At 38.1% G+C, this 13,040-nt stretch overlaps 2 protein-coding genes across 4 annotated transcripts in view; one reads left to right on the top strand and one right to left on the bottom strand.

Annotated features, from left to right (window-relative positions):
• Window positions 1-7,527, bottom strand: part of taf5 (TAF5 RNA polymerase II, TATA box binding protein (TBP)-associated factor) — a 23,369-nt gene extending 15,842 nt beyond the window's left edge. Inside the window, exons 1-3 of one of the 2 annotated variants that reach the window (XM_039734680.1) lie at window positions 7,056-7,527; window positions 4,147-4,369; window positions 2,765-3,080 (exon numbers count right to left, since the gene is read on the bottom strand). In XM_039734680.1, coding sequence (XP_039590614.1) covers window positions 2,765-3,080; window positions 4,147-4,369; window positions 7,056-7,479 — 963 coding nt within the window. In that variant the 5' untranslated portion in view covers window positions 7,480-7,527. Of the gene's footprint in view, window positions 1-2,764; window positions 3,081-4,146; window positions 4,391-7,055 lie in introns of both variants that reach the window. The other variant, XM_039734673.1, reaches the window with a different exon arrangement.
• An 80-nt stretch (window positions 7,528-7,607) lies between these two features.
• The window catches only part of pcgf6 (polycomb group ring finger 6), a 94,567-nt gene continuing 89,134 nt past the window's right edge, over window positions 7,608-13,040 (top strand). Inside the window, exon 1 of one of the 2 annotated variants that reach the window (XM_039734692.1) lies at window positions 7,608-8,099. In XM_039734692.1, the coding sequence (XP_039590626.1) occupies window positions 7,962-8,099 (138 nt within the window). In that variant the 5' untranslated portion in view covers window positions 7,608-7,961. The remainder of the gene's footprint in view (window positions 8,100-13,040) is intronic. The other variant, XM_039734700.1, reaches the window with a different exon arrangement.

Genomic DNA, 13,040 nt, shown 5'->3' on the forward strand with positions numbered 1-13,040 from the left:
TACACACTCGCTTGAAAACCCCAATTTAGAATCACTATTTAACATGTTAATTACTGTTGAATGAGCCTACACATACAACTGAAGGAACATAAGCTCTTAGGGAAGTGATGCGAAAGGAACACAGTCCAGCCTGAAAGGGTCTGTGGGCAGTAATCTGACAGCCCCTAAATGAAGATGGCACTGTTCCAACAATAAATGATATTAAAAAGGAGAAAATAATTTACTCATTTTATTATGTATATTGATTCTCAGAAATCAAATACATTTGATAGTGCAATGCTCTGTTACCAAGCATTACATTCTGAAATATTTTCTCATTACGCATACACTTTTATTTATAAAACCAGTAACGGCGCACTGCATGATAACGTGCAGTGAATACACTTGACTTGAGCATTCATAGTTTTCATTCTCTTTCTCTGTACATTTAGCATTCGTTTGCTCAGAGGTTAATGCGCTTGCTGCTTCCTGAGCAGCTCTTCTTTTCTCCACCCTAGCGGCCCGCTTCTTCTCTTCTTTCGTTGGCATCTTTTTGCATTAAAACTGATTAAGTCAGTGTTTGTGTTGTGGTTACTTAGTACTGTCAACAAGAACTAAGAAAGAAGTTTTCTTTTATTTTTCACTTAAGCTGGCACTTAAGTCTTCAATCGGCCTCAAGAATGATTTAAGATAGACTGTGTGCACAATTATTAGGCAAGTGAGTATTTTGACCATATCATCATTTTTAATGCGTATATTCCAACTCCAAGCTGTATTAACTTGAATGCCCTTTGGATTTAAGCACGTCAGGTGATGTGTATTTGTGTAATGAGGGAGGGTGTGGCCTAAGGAGATCAACACCCTATATCAAGGTGTGCAGAATTATTAGGCAGCTAGTTTTCCTCGGGCAAAATGGCCCAAAAAAGAGATTTAACTGACTCTGAAAAGTCAAAAATTGTAAAAAGTCTTTCAGAGGGATGCAGCACTTTTGGAATTGCTAAGATATTGGTGTGTGATCACAGAACCATCAAACATTTTGTTGCAAATAGTCAACAGGGTCGCAAGAAACGTGTTGAGAACAAAAGCCGCAAATTAGCTGCCAAAGATTTGAGAAGAATCAAACGTGAAGCTACCAGGAACCCATTATCCTCCAGTACTTTCATATTCCAGAGCTGCAACCTACCTGGAGTGCCCAGAAATACAAGGTGTTCAGTGCTCAAAGATTTGGCCAAGGTAAGGAGGGCTGAAACCCAACCACCACTGAACAAGAAACATAAGTTGAAACGTCAAAACTGGGCCAAGAAATATCTGAAGACAGATTTTTTTCAAAGGTTTTATGGACCGATGAGATGAGAGTGACTCTTGATGGACCAGATGGATGGACCTGTGGATCAGTAATGGGCACAGAGCTCCACTCCAACGTGGAGGTGGGGTACTGGTATGAGCTGGTATTTTTAAAGATGAGCTAGTTGGACCTTTTTGCATTGAAGATGAACTCAAAATCAACTCCCAAACCTACTGCCAGTTTTTCGAAGACACTTTCTTCAAACAGTGATACAGGAAGAAGACCTTGATTTTTATGCAGGCCAATGCTCCATCACTTGCATCGAAGTTCTCCACTGCGTGGCCAGCCAGTAAAGGCCTTAAAGATGAAGGAATAATGACATGGCCTCCCTTCCTCATCTGACCTAAACCCTATCGAGAACTTGTGGGCACTTCTTAAACGCTAGATTTATGGGGGAGAAAAACAATACACCATTTGAAGAGTGTCTGGGAGGCTGTAGTCACTGCTCTACAAAAAGCTGATCGTCAACAGATCAAGAAACTGACAGACTCCATGAATAGAAAGGCTTATGACTGTTATTGGAAAGAAGGGTGGCTATATTGGTCATTGATTGATTGATTTATTTTTTTTGAAATGTCAGAGATGTTTATTTGTAAATTTTGAGGTGTTTGTTTATTATTCTCACTATAACAGATGAAAATAAACAAGTGAGATGGGAAAATTTTCATTTTTCCTTTAGTTGCATAATAAATCTGCACACGAATAGTTGCCTAATAATTGTGCGCACATATGTATTCCCCTGATGATGTTCACACTCACATTTCCGTTGTGAAACATTCAGGTTTCAGGTTTATTAACATTTTGGATTGACTGATACCACTCCATATTAAAATTAATCCTCAAAAATACAACTTGCCTAATAATTGTGCACACAGTGTATAAAGAGGTATGGGAAGTGATGGTAAAGATGGTAGGGAATAAGAAAGGCACCCATACGCCTGCTCTGCACGACCACCCTGCTGGCCACTGCCAAGAGTTGATTCTACAATAAAATAAAAATAAAAAGAGGAGTAACCTTGGAGGTCAATCATCACCCTGAAGGGGATAATAGTAGATGTCATGTAGTATATGTGCACCAAATTTAAGGTCAATAGGTCAAGCGGATTGCGAGTTACAGGTGATTTAAAATCCTGGACAGGCAAACGTACAGCCACGGTAGTGTATTATATATAAAAGATATTGCCTATTCTTTACTATTAATCTATATTACCTACAATTAACTGTTCTGTTTTTAGGTTTCACCAAGTTGTTCTTACATTCATTCCACAACTTTTTTCTCTGGTTTAAAACATAATTCATTTCCACATGAAAAATGACTTCATTTTCTATTGAAATTCCAAATTAATAAACTAATTCAGGTTCACGATGATTCAATATAATAATTACAATGTATTTAACAAAAAACTGCATTATCCAACAAGCAGAAAGATAATCACTTACTTTTGCTTTGTTTGCCTCTCGTCTGGCTTCACCTGCCAGACTACCAGACATACTATCAATTTGGCTCTTACTTCTTGGCATGCCATCAAAAATATCAATGTAGAGATGCTCCTGGATAATATTCCAAATCTGATTGTTCTGTCTCTCCTGGAGATGCCTCTTGAGAAGCTGGTAAGAGTCTCTAGAAATTCGCAGGACAAACTTGCTAGTCCTGAAGTCAAGAAGTGTTTCATTTCCTTTCATATGCTCCTTTTTAGTTAATCCAGATAATACACGCAAGTCATCTTGGTAGTAGCATTCCTGATCTCCATGAAACCTGGAAAAGAGAAAACAATGACTTGATACTCTTAAACAGTTGCATGCCACTTTTTGTGGTTATATTCAACACAACTGTTGGTGATAGCCTTTTTATTCTAAAGCAATATAACAAATTGAAAAATTTCAGTATGACTTTGTATCCAAGACAAGCCAGGAGCAACAGCAACTTAAAGGGTCCCCCACAAGCTGCTCCACGGTAATATATATTTGTGTCTATGGAATTTGAAAGGGGACCCCCACTTGCCCTTTGAAACTGTTTACATTTACATGCACATATACACTCACATGATTCCTATTAATTACCTGTTTCATTTCTAAAGAATATACTTTACAGTAAAATGATGTTATGTAATGACCATCAACAAAAGCTAAGATTTGAAGTCCTATGTCCAAAGCTTTAACCACTACACTACACTGCCTGTCCATTTTATTAGCCTTTGGGGAAAAAATGCAAATATTGTATACAGAAAAGTACTTAGTACTTGTGATACACCTGATTAACCAATAGCACTATAACTGAGGCCTATTGTCTTCTGAAATTTTCCATGTGAAGCTGGGAAATCCATCCATCCATTTTCCAGCCCGCTGAATCCGAACACAGGGTCACGGGGGTGTGCTGGAGCCAATCCCTCCCAACACAGGGCACAAGGCAGGAACCAATCCTGGGCAGGGTGCCAACCCACCGCAGGACACACACAAACACACCAAGCACACACTAGGGCCATTTTAGAATCGCCAATCCACCTAACCTGCATGTCTTTGGACTGTGGGAGGAAACGCTGGGAAATTCAGCTAGTAATAAATATAAACTGACTTCTTTACAGTAGACAAGCCATTTCTCCAAAATCATTACTAAAGCATGTTCCTTTTTCAAATATACATTACCTTTTATGTGCTCGTCTAGATTCTATGAATCCCACATCAGAGAACAGGTTGCGGTTTAGATTTAAACATAATACTTTTTCTTCCTCCAGTCTATATGCCAAATGCTTTTAATATTTTGTAGTAATACCTATTAAGCTACATAATAAAGTAAAAAATATGCTAGAGTTGTACACACTTACTTATCAAAGAAGTCCTTGGCTTCTGCCTCATGCTGATTATAGACCAGTTCCAGGTACATGTGGACAAAGAGTGGATAGAAGACCTGAGAAAGCTCAGCTCTGTGACAGTCCAAAACTGACTCAATAAACTTTTTCAGCCCACTGTAATACACTTGGTAGAGAGCAGGGTCCCCCTGTTGGCTATATGCTGACAGCACCACACTTACATCTGGCTGGTCATCTCCTGCAGAGGTTGCAGAGGTCACTATCAACAAGAGAAAATACTTTAGAGGTGCAATACTAATCACTAACATTTTAGGCAGCTCATACAAATCAATAATTAAAACAGAATTTACTCAGTCGTATTATAAGTAAAAGTGATATAATTTTGGAAAATGTCCAAAAACTCTGAATTGGATAAAACGGGAATGAAATTGGACAAATGGTGTATTTTGTAAAATGATAGGCAAGCATTTTTGGGTCAAATGACCAAGCAAACCCCATTTCAGATGATATTTTTCGCTCACTGCTGTAATATTGTTGATAGAGCTTATTTGTTCTAATTAATATTATCATAGAGCAGGCATAATGGAAGCTTCAAAGATGAAAACTGTAAGGTCCAGACACCATTTCGAAAATCAACACCTCAGTTGAGGTAGGACCACAACCTATTCTGGTAGCACAGACGTTTATCAAGCATCAGGTACCAGCCCATCAAAGGATGGGCATACACACACACATTCACTCACACATGGGCAATTTAAAGTCACCATTAAAGCTGCCATACATATCTTAGGGTTGGTTGTAAAACCCACATTTAAACAGTGAAAGCATACAGACTCAACACAGACCGGGACCAGACATGTGAGGCAATAGTGTTTAGCACTATGTTTCTATTGTAAAAAAAATTATATGTCATTATTAATGTAGTTTGGAATTGTCCTCAGGGTGACAAAAACTTTGTAAAACTTAAAATGTAAAAATACTAAAGCAAATGTGTGCTTCATAACTTTAAGCAGGTTCCAACAGTTAGAATCAGTTATATGTGGGGATTAGGTCTTATGCACTATCATCTGCATCTATCATCTTGAATTTCACAGCAGAAAAGTCTTATTATACAATCGTGTGAAAATGTAAGAACAGCCCGTGACTTTTTCACCATCTTTGAATGGGCAAACATTACATTTCGTGCAAAAAATGCCTATAGATAAAAGTGATATACTTGAACAAATGACACATAAAACTGACATGGGTATACTCATTCTTATAATCTAAATTAACAAAAACATGAAGATTTCTAACATGGAAAATGTTAAGTACACCCCTACATTTGTCACCACTTCCAATCCATAAATTAGAATCAGGTTTTCCAGATTAGAAGCCAATGATTATGACCTCCTTAAGGAGTATGCAGGTGGACCCTGCACAGATATTGAGTGTCTGGCACTCTCTTTGCTACTGAAGTGTTTAGAGTTTTCATGCCAAGATCAAAAGAGCTCTCTAAGGCCCTCACAAAGAAGGTTGCATATGCGTAGGAGACTGGGAAGGTATTTCAAAATATTGGCAAATTATTTGAAAACCATTGTTTCACTGTAAAGAAGATCATCTACAAGTGACATAGCTTTTAAAGAACTGCTTACTTCCTTCAAAACCAGCCAGCCCAAGATTCCAGGAACCCTAAAACTTTATCATGGTATCTGCAAGTAACACTTGCAATGGTTAATGTCAAAGTGCATGCATCTACAGTCGGAAAGAGATTGCACAAATTGACCTGTTTGTGATGTGTTCCAGGAAAAATCATTTTGTTGTTCAAAAAAATTACAGCAAGCCCACATTTTGCCTTTGAATATACAGGCAAAGACCAGGCCTTCTGGAACAATGTGCTCTACAGGGATGAATCAAAGTTTGGGTTATTTGGCCACAATAACAGTAGACATGTTTGCTGCAAACTGAAGACAGCATTTCAGCATAAGAATCTCATAATAAATGTAAGAGGTGGTAGTGGAAATGTTATGGTTTGGGGTTACTTTTTTGACCCAGGGCCTTGGCAGCTTGCAGTCATTGAGTCAACTATAAATTCTGTATCATATTAAAGGTGTGCTTAAGGGGAATGTGAGGCTATTTGCTAGACAGCTAAAGTTGAACTGGAAACGGACCTTTCAATACTATGTAAAGCACACTAGCAACCCCGCCAGGCTAGTGGAAGCCTTGCTTTGAAATGTTGAGTGGGATTTGAAACAGGCAATACATGCTAGAAAATCCCCAAAGATCTTGCAACTGAAGGAATTTTGCAATAAGCAGTGGTCATACATTTCACCCAGTCCATGTCGGAGACTGACAGACGTTTTATGATAAACGACCATAAGAAGTCACTCCTGCAAAAGGGGGCAATACCAGTGTCTGAGGCCAAGGGTGGACTTACTTTTTACATAGTAGACCATGCTATCTATTGATATTTTTGTTGAATAAATGATTGAAAGGGCTAATTTTCCTTGTATTTTATTGAAGTATGTCACCTTTGTCATATTTATTCCGCGGATCTAGTTTACCTGCTCCCCGCGATCTACAGTTATGACAGATAATATACAACATTTAACCTAAGGCTGCACCGGGTAAAGCACACTGGATAGCCCTGCCAACTCGTGGCTACACACAACTAGCTTTCAGTTCGGACATTGTAAATAACTGCAATAACCAGAGTTTTAATCATGATCGCCACAAATTTTAAAGCATCTCAAGCTGCTATGATCTACAGCTGAGGTTCAAACTGACAAGGTAATACCGAGCTCCACCAACTAACTATGAGAAGCGCGTTCCTTTGCTTAACCTGATACTGTCCCTTGATTTCTTAAATATTAAGTAGAGAAAATACATAAAATAATATAGTTTATAGCATGTCAAAACAGTTTCTTACTGTTCTCTGATCTTACCTTTTGCAGGTACCGGCGCACCAGTGACAGCCGCAGCTGCAGGCGCGCTCGTTACCCCAGAGACGCGACTTAAAAGGGAAGCATCGCTGCCCTCTGCGTCCCCAGTAGCACATACAGACCCGCCATCTACCGATCCTGATTGCTCCTCGTTATCTAAACACAAACCAGACTCTTTTCGCAGCGTCTCTTCGGACTCAAGTAGTTTGTTTTTCTTAAGGAACTGCAGCACCGCCAGCAAGGTCTGTCGGTCTGTAATGTCCGGAGGTGTAACAGAGGCAACAGTAGCCGCAACAGAGGGGCTAGTCTTGGGTGTTCCTCCGATTCCTTGCACGACATTAGGATTACCGGCGATATCGTTAACGCTGTCCGGTTTTACTTCTAACTCAGTCTCTGACTTGACCGGCCCATCTGGAATAGCCGCCATTTTCCAAGTTGGGAAGGACCGAAGTGCTTTACGGCAACCCGACAAGAAAAAAAGATCAGCGGCTTATTGTTACGACACTATGGGCAGGCTTTACGACACTTGTTAGTAGCTCTGCCCACGGATTGGCTGTCTGTTGAACCGCGCTCTCATTTCGGAGGCGCTGAAAAAAATCGGGAAAGTGGAGGTTCCAGGATTTTCATTTTATCACGTATTTGAACGTTTTTATATTTCTTATTCATGATAATGTGTTATCGCATTAACAAGCAGAACTTTCTCGTGAGTTTTAAGAGGTGACTTTTTTTGACGGCTTTCTTTAACAAACCTTAAACTGTATGGTGTATCCGCATTAAAGCTGCCGCCTGTGTGACTTGCGGTGGAAACAATTGAAAAACGAAGGAGGAAAAGCTTTTTCACCGCTGCTTATTCTTATTTGGTATGATGGTTGATAATTAAAGTTCACGTTTGTTTACGAAAGTAACCACATGGAGCTCTCGTGTACCTTTGATGACGACCACCAGAAGGATGGTGAGGTGGATGAAACGGACAGCACCATCGGCGTTGGGGGACCTGAGCTGCAAGACAGTATGCAACCGTCAGAGGGTCCCCAGGAGGACGACGAGGTAAAACGGGCGAAACTGTGTGCGCTAGCCCTCTGCCTTTCTTTTATACATTAAAACGGGGTGATTGAAGGTGACTAATGGTTTATCACACCCGCAGAGTAAAGAAAGAATATTTAAGAAAACCACAGCAGTCAAACTTTAATTTCTGAATTGACAAAATGTATCTTAAGAAACACGAGTGTTTTTTTATCGTTTACATCATATTTACTTACGCTATTATTGACTAAACATTAGTCTAGGATACAGTTTGGGAACAAGTTTTAAAGAATAAGGTTACGTTATTGATCACAAGTGAAAAGCCCAGAACAAAATACAAGCTGGTTACAAAAACCAAACTGCTTTAGGCAAAAATTAACCAAACAAGAGTGTCTTCAAGCTCTTCTTAGACACATTGAGGTAGTCACAATTTCTAATAGAGGTGGGATGGTTATTCCACCAGGTAGGAGCTACTTAAGAGAAGAGTCTGGATTGAGATTTGATGCCACACATTGGTGGCATCAGCAGACCCAAGTAGTCAAGAGGGAGCATAGGACATAGACAAGTGTCTCCATATATAGGTGCTGACACATTGAATGCTCTTTAGGCAAGCATTATGAATTTGAATTTAATGAGTCACTGCAGGAAGCCAATGTAAAAATGAGTGTTGTGCCCACTTCGGCTGGTTGAACACCAGACGTGCCACTAAATTTAGAATTATCTTCAGCACCTTGGTGACAGCAGTGCTGGTACTTCTGCATGCAGAAAGTGGCATTAGTCTAGATGTGACAAGACCAAAACATAGACAAGGAGTTCTGCTTCCTACTTTGTCGGGTATGGTCTGATTTTGCAGATGTTGTATAGAGTTCTTGTGTAAGATCGAGTCATCATTGCAGCATGGTTAGTGAAGGACAGCTGGTCATCAATCACCAACTCAAATGTTGCATACAGACAATGGTAGGTTTTAGCAATAATGAGCTGAGCAGAGAGAGAGGCTGTTGAACAGTCTGGGATAACAAGAAATTCAGTCTTTGCCAGCTGAGCTGTAGATGATGTCTCTTCTCCTAGGTTGCAGTATAAGTGAGACACACAGAGATTTTAGCTGACACCATTTGATTCCCTGGAGGGAATGACAGGTGCAGCTACGTATAATTGGCGTAGCTCTGGTAGAAGAGACTATGGTACAGGATGAAAGGGCCTAGTGAGGAGGTGTGTAGGGAGAAGAGGAGAAGGCCAATCATTGATTCTTGGGGAAACCCTTCTGCTTTACTGGTGCATCCTTGATATCTGTCTCCACTAGGACACACAATAGGATCTGCCCAAGAGTTGGGATTCAAACCACCTGAGGGTAGATTCAGTGATGCCAAGGTCAGACAGGGTGGCAATAAGGATCTGGTGCTTAACAGAGTCCAAGGTAAACCGTAGATCTAGAAGGATGAAGACTAATGGTGTTTTGGTAGTACTACTCGGCTATAAGATGTGGACAACAGTATGCAGAGCTGTTTCAGTCGAATGGCCTGTCTTGAAGCCTGGCTAATTAGGATACCAAGCAGTCTGTTATCTAGAAGAAAGAGAGAGAGAGTCGATTAATAGCACATTCCAGTGTTTCAGAAAGGAGAGAAGAAACATTATAACGATGAAGTGAGAAACATTTAGTGGATGAATATCCAAGCCACGTTTAAAGTCTTGATAGCATTGGATTTATATTGAGCTGTATAAGGGTGCTCACAGTGGAAAGTGGTGTGTACAACTATGGCTGGTTTTGAGAAGAATTACATGTAGTGGTTTCCTAGGCTTCAGTGAAAGTCAACAACATATAAGATGTATTGAACAATTTGTAATCACTTCGTGGCTGTCTGCTTTTTGTAGTAAATTAAGTACTGTACATTAAAGCAATGCTTTTCAGGTTCAGTAGATAGATAGATAGATAGATACCCCCAATGATTCCAAATTGTTTAGTTATATTCCTATAGGTATTTCTAGGTTGTTCATATGCAGATTTAATTTTGCCATAGCTTTAAATGGATACGTTTCCTTTGCTGCTTTCTTTCTAATTTACTCTTCCATGTCTCAGTTCTATTCAAATACTTAGCACTTTATTGGTCCACAGGGAGAAATGAGGTTTTTTACAGCAGCTCTTCAAATAAATAGATTGATAAATATATGTATACACAAACTATAGTCTGGACACACACCAGAATAATTAAAAATGAGGAATATTTAAAAGAAAGAAAAACTTAACTTTTCAGTTACAGTGAGCCATTGTTGGTCAATAATGAGCAGTTCAGACAGCAGTACTAAAGGGTAATTATTACTGCTCTGGTTAAAATAAAGTTTCTTAATGAGTACACACGTGAATATTGCACTAGAGTAATTTAACCCCCTTATCATTCAGTTTTGTCAGATTTGGGATGCAACAACCTTTGTGAAAAACAAGTACTACATTCACTTCAGAGATTTAGCACATCCACATTAGATTTTCACTGTACCCCGTACATTTGAAAGTACTTACCCTATCAATCTGTAAACCTATTAAGCAAGGAAACCTTATGTAAAAGAATACAGTTTTTAAAACTGAAAATGACAAAAGTTTTAGCTTGTAAAGTTTTGGCAAAAGCATATTTTTTACTAGAATAAGAAAATAATGAAGTATAGCTCAGTAAACAATTAATCCACACATCAGTCATTCTTTTAACTAAATTATTAAATTGCATGTCATTTGTCCGTCAGATTGTGTTGAGCTTGTGATACTTTGGAAATTTGTAATTGTATTAAGTAGTCATGAGGGAGGCATGTAAACCCTCATCTCCAGAGATTCCTTGTCATGTAATCGCATCTTCAAGATGCATTTAGTACGTGTTGCATGTTCTGTGGCTTAAAGTTGTATACTGTGCTTCTGGCCTAAGCCATGTAATTATAATGTTGTTTTGAATTTCATAAGGAGGAACTTATCTTGTTTGTTTATTTTTAGAAAAATGTGAAAGTATAAGAGTAGTAGCCGTGCTACCTGTTTAAGATGGGTTGATGAATAAGTAATGAACATAGATCTCAGCATTAACGTTTGCAGTACACTGTGCAATTCTCATGCCTTTATATGCTATTAGGTATGGGATTTGTAAAAGCAGTGTTAATGTTTGTGATGCGATAGCTATTGGAATGATGATTGCAATGCATTTTATTACTGTAAATGTTTGTGATGCACCATCTTTTGGAATGACAGAGACATAGCAAACGGATAGAAAAACACACATCCTTTTATTGAGGTGAATTTTATTTCGTAATGTTTTCTTTACCTAAAGGCATTTAAACCCACAGATTCAGTATTTGATTAAACATTTCTGGCAGCAGTAACCTAAGCTAGGGCATTGCTTAGAAGGTACTGTATTTTGGAGGCTATCAAATTAAAAAAAAAAAAAAAAACTTAAACTGTGGGTTGATCCTGTCTTGGTGTTGGCAAAATTCTGTTTCAGTTCTGTTGATACATATTTACATCTTTAATATCTTTGTTTCTGATTTTCAAATCAGCTGCTCTGGATAAACAGGTTTGGAAGGTGATTGGATGGAAGGATGGATGGTTGTCATATTATTAGTTTTGGTTATAGTGGGAGGGCATTTTTATCAATCAGTTATACTGTGGTTTATAAGTGTGTATTGATCCAAATAAGTGGTCTATGTAGAGTACCTACAGTCAAATCAAGAAATTTTCACAGCTGTAAAATACGTCGTACATTTTTCTTTCTAAAACTATCAATGTTTAGGGTCATAAAAATAAGCCTCTGCTGCATAGGGATTGCATAAAATTACCTTTTAGTTTCTGATTATTTTTACTACTAACTACAGTACATTCAGCAGCTGGGCTGTTTAATAGCAAAGAGTAACTCCTAAAGAACTGTAAAATATATTTTGTCATATAGTATGCTTTCTCTTCTTTTATAATTTATTAAATTCTCTTGACCTACCCAAATTCCTGTTAACCTTAAAATAAATGGTCAAACTGTTAATAGACAAATGGAAGCTTTTCTGTTAGTTTGCAGTAACAGAGAAGATTGATCACATTTTCTAATGAAGATGTAGAAATGATCGTTGAAAATGATTAATTTTAGATTTGTGTCACTCATTTTATAAACCACATGGAATTTTTTGAAATGGGTATTCTGGTTTTTTTCTGTCATATCTGCAAAGACCTGCGTAGTAGCTTAATTGAAGCCTCAGTATGGGCTTTGCTGCCCACTACACTGAATTGACGAAGAATGCTATGTTATCAGTTTTATAAACCATTGAAATTCAATTCTGTATTAATATATGCTTTTTCATAGACAGATCTAAAGTTTGTCCAATTTAAGGCTAAATGGAACTTCCCAGTGATCATATACATGTTTACATTCACATATCCAAGAATTTCTTATTTAAGAATCTCTGTAATGTACCGGTATTTACTTGTAAGTTGGTTTGGGGGTTTCTTTTTTCATTTACAAACAAATGTTTTCAGTAAAATAATTTAATTGAACTTTAATGTACTTCTATATTTTTTTCTCATCTCTAATTTTGCCAGACTAAAGCATTTCAGTATATGGGGTACTACTAGCTTTTTTCATGACAATAGTATGCTATTAATGAAAAGTCAATAAGAGAGCTAATTATGTGGATAATCGTGTTTTGCCCATGGAAGGTTCCAAGACAAAGTAAGTCAAGGTCAGAAAAGCCATTTATGGGTTTATAATCCTACATATTAAATTGACCGCTCCAGAGCATATTGAGAGATTGCTTTTAGATGCTTCAGAGGAAATTAATTAAAATGGCACAGTATCCATTTTTTCCCTTTTCATTTCTGATTCTTTTGTTTTTGTGATAAAACCTCAATTTCCAGACATCGTATAATAAGCAATCAAAAAAAACTGGACACATGGACAGATTTACAGATGCTGATGAGCCAGCCTTATCTCATGATCTGCTTTAAGTTGCATA

The sequence above is a fragment of the Polypterus senegalus genome, chromosome 1, assembly GCF_016835505.1.
Source record: "Polypterus senegalus isolate Bchr_013 chromosome 1, ASM1683550v1, whole genome shotgun sequence".
NCBI classification, from domain to species: domain Eukaryota; kingdom Metazoa; phylum Chordata; class Cladistia; order Polypteriformes; family Polypteridae; genus Polypterus; species Polypterus senegalus.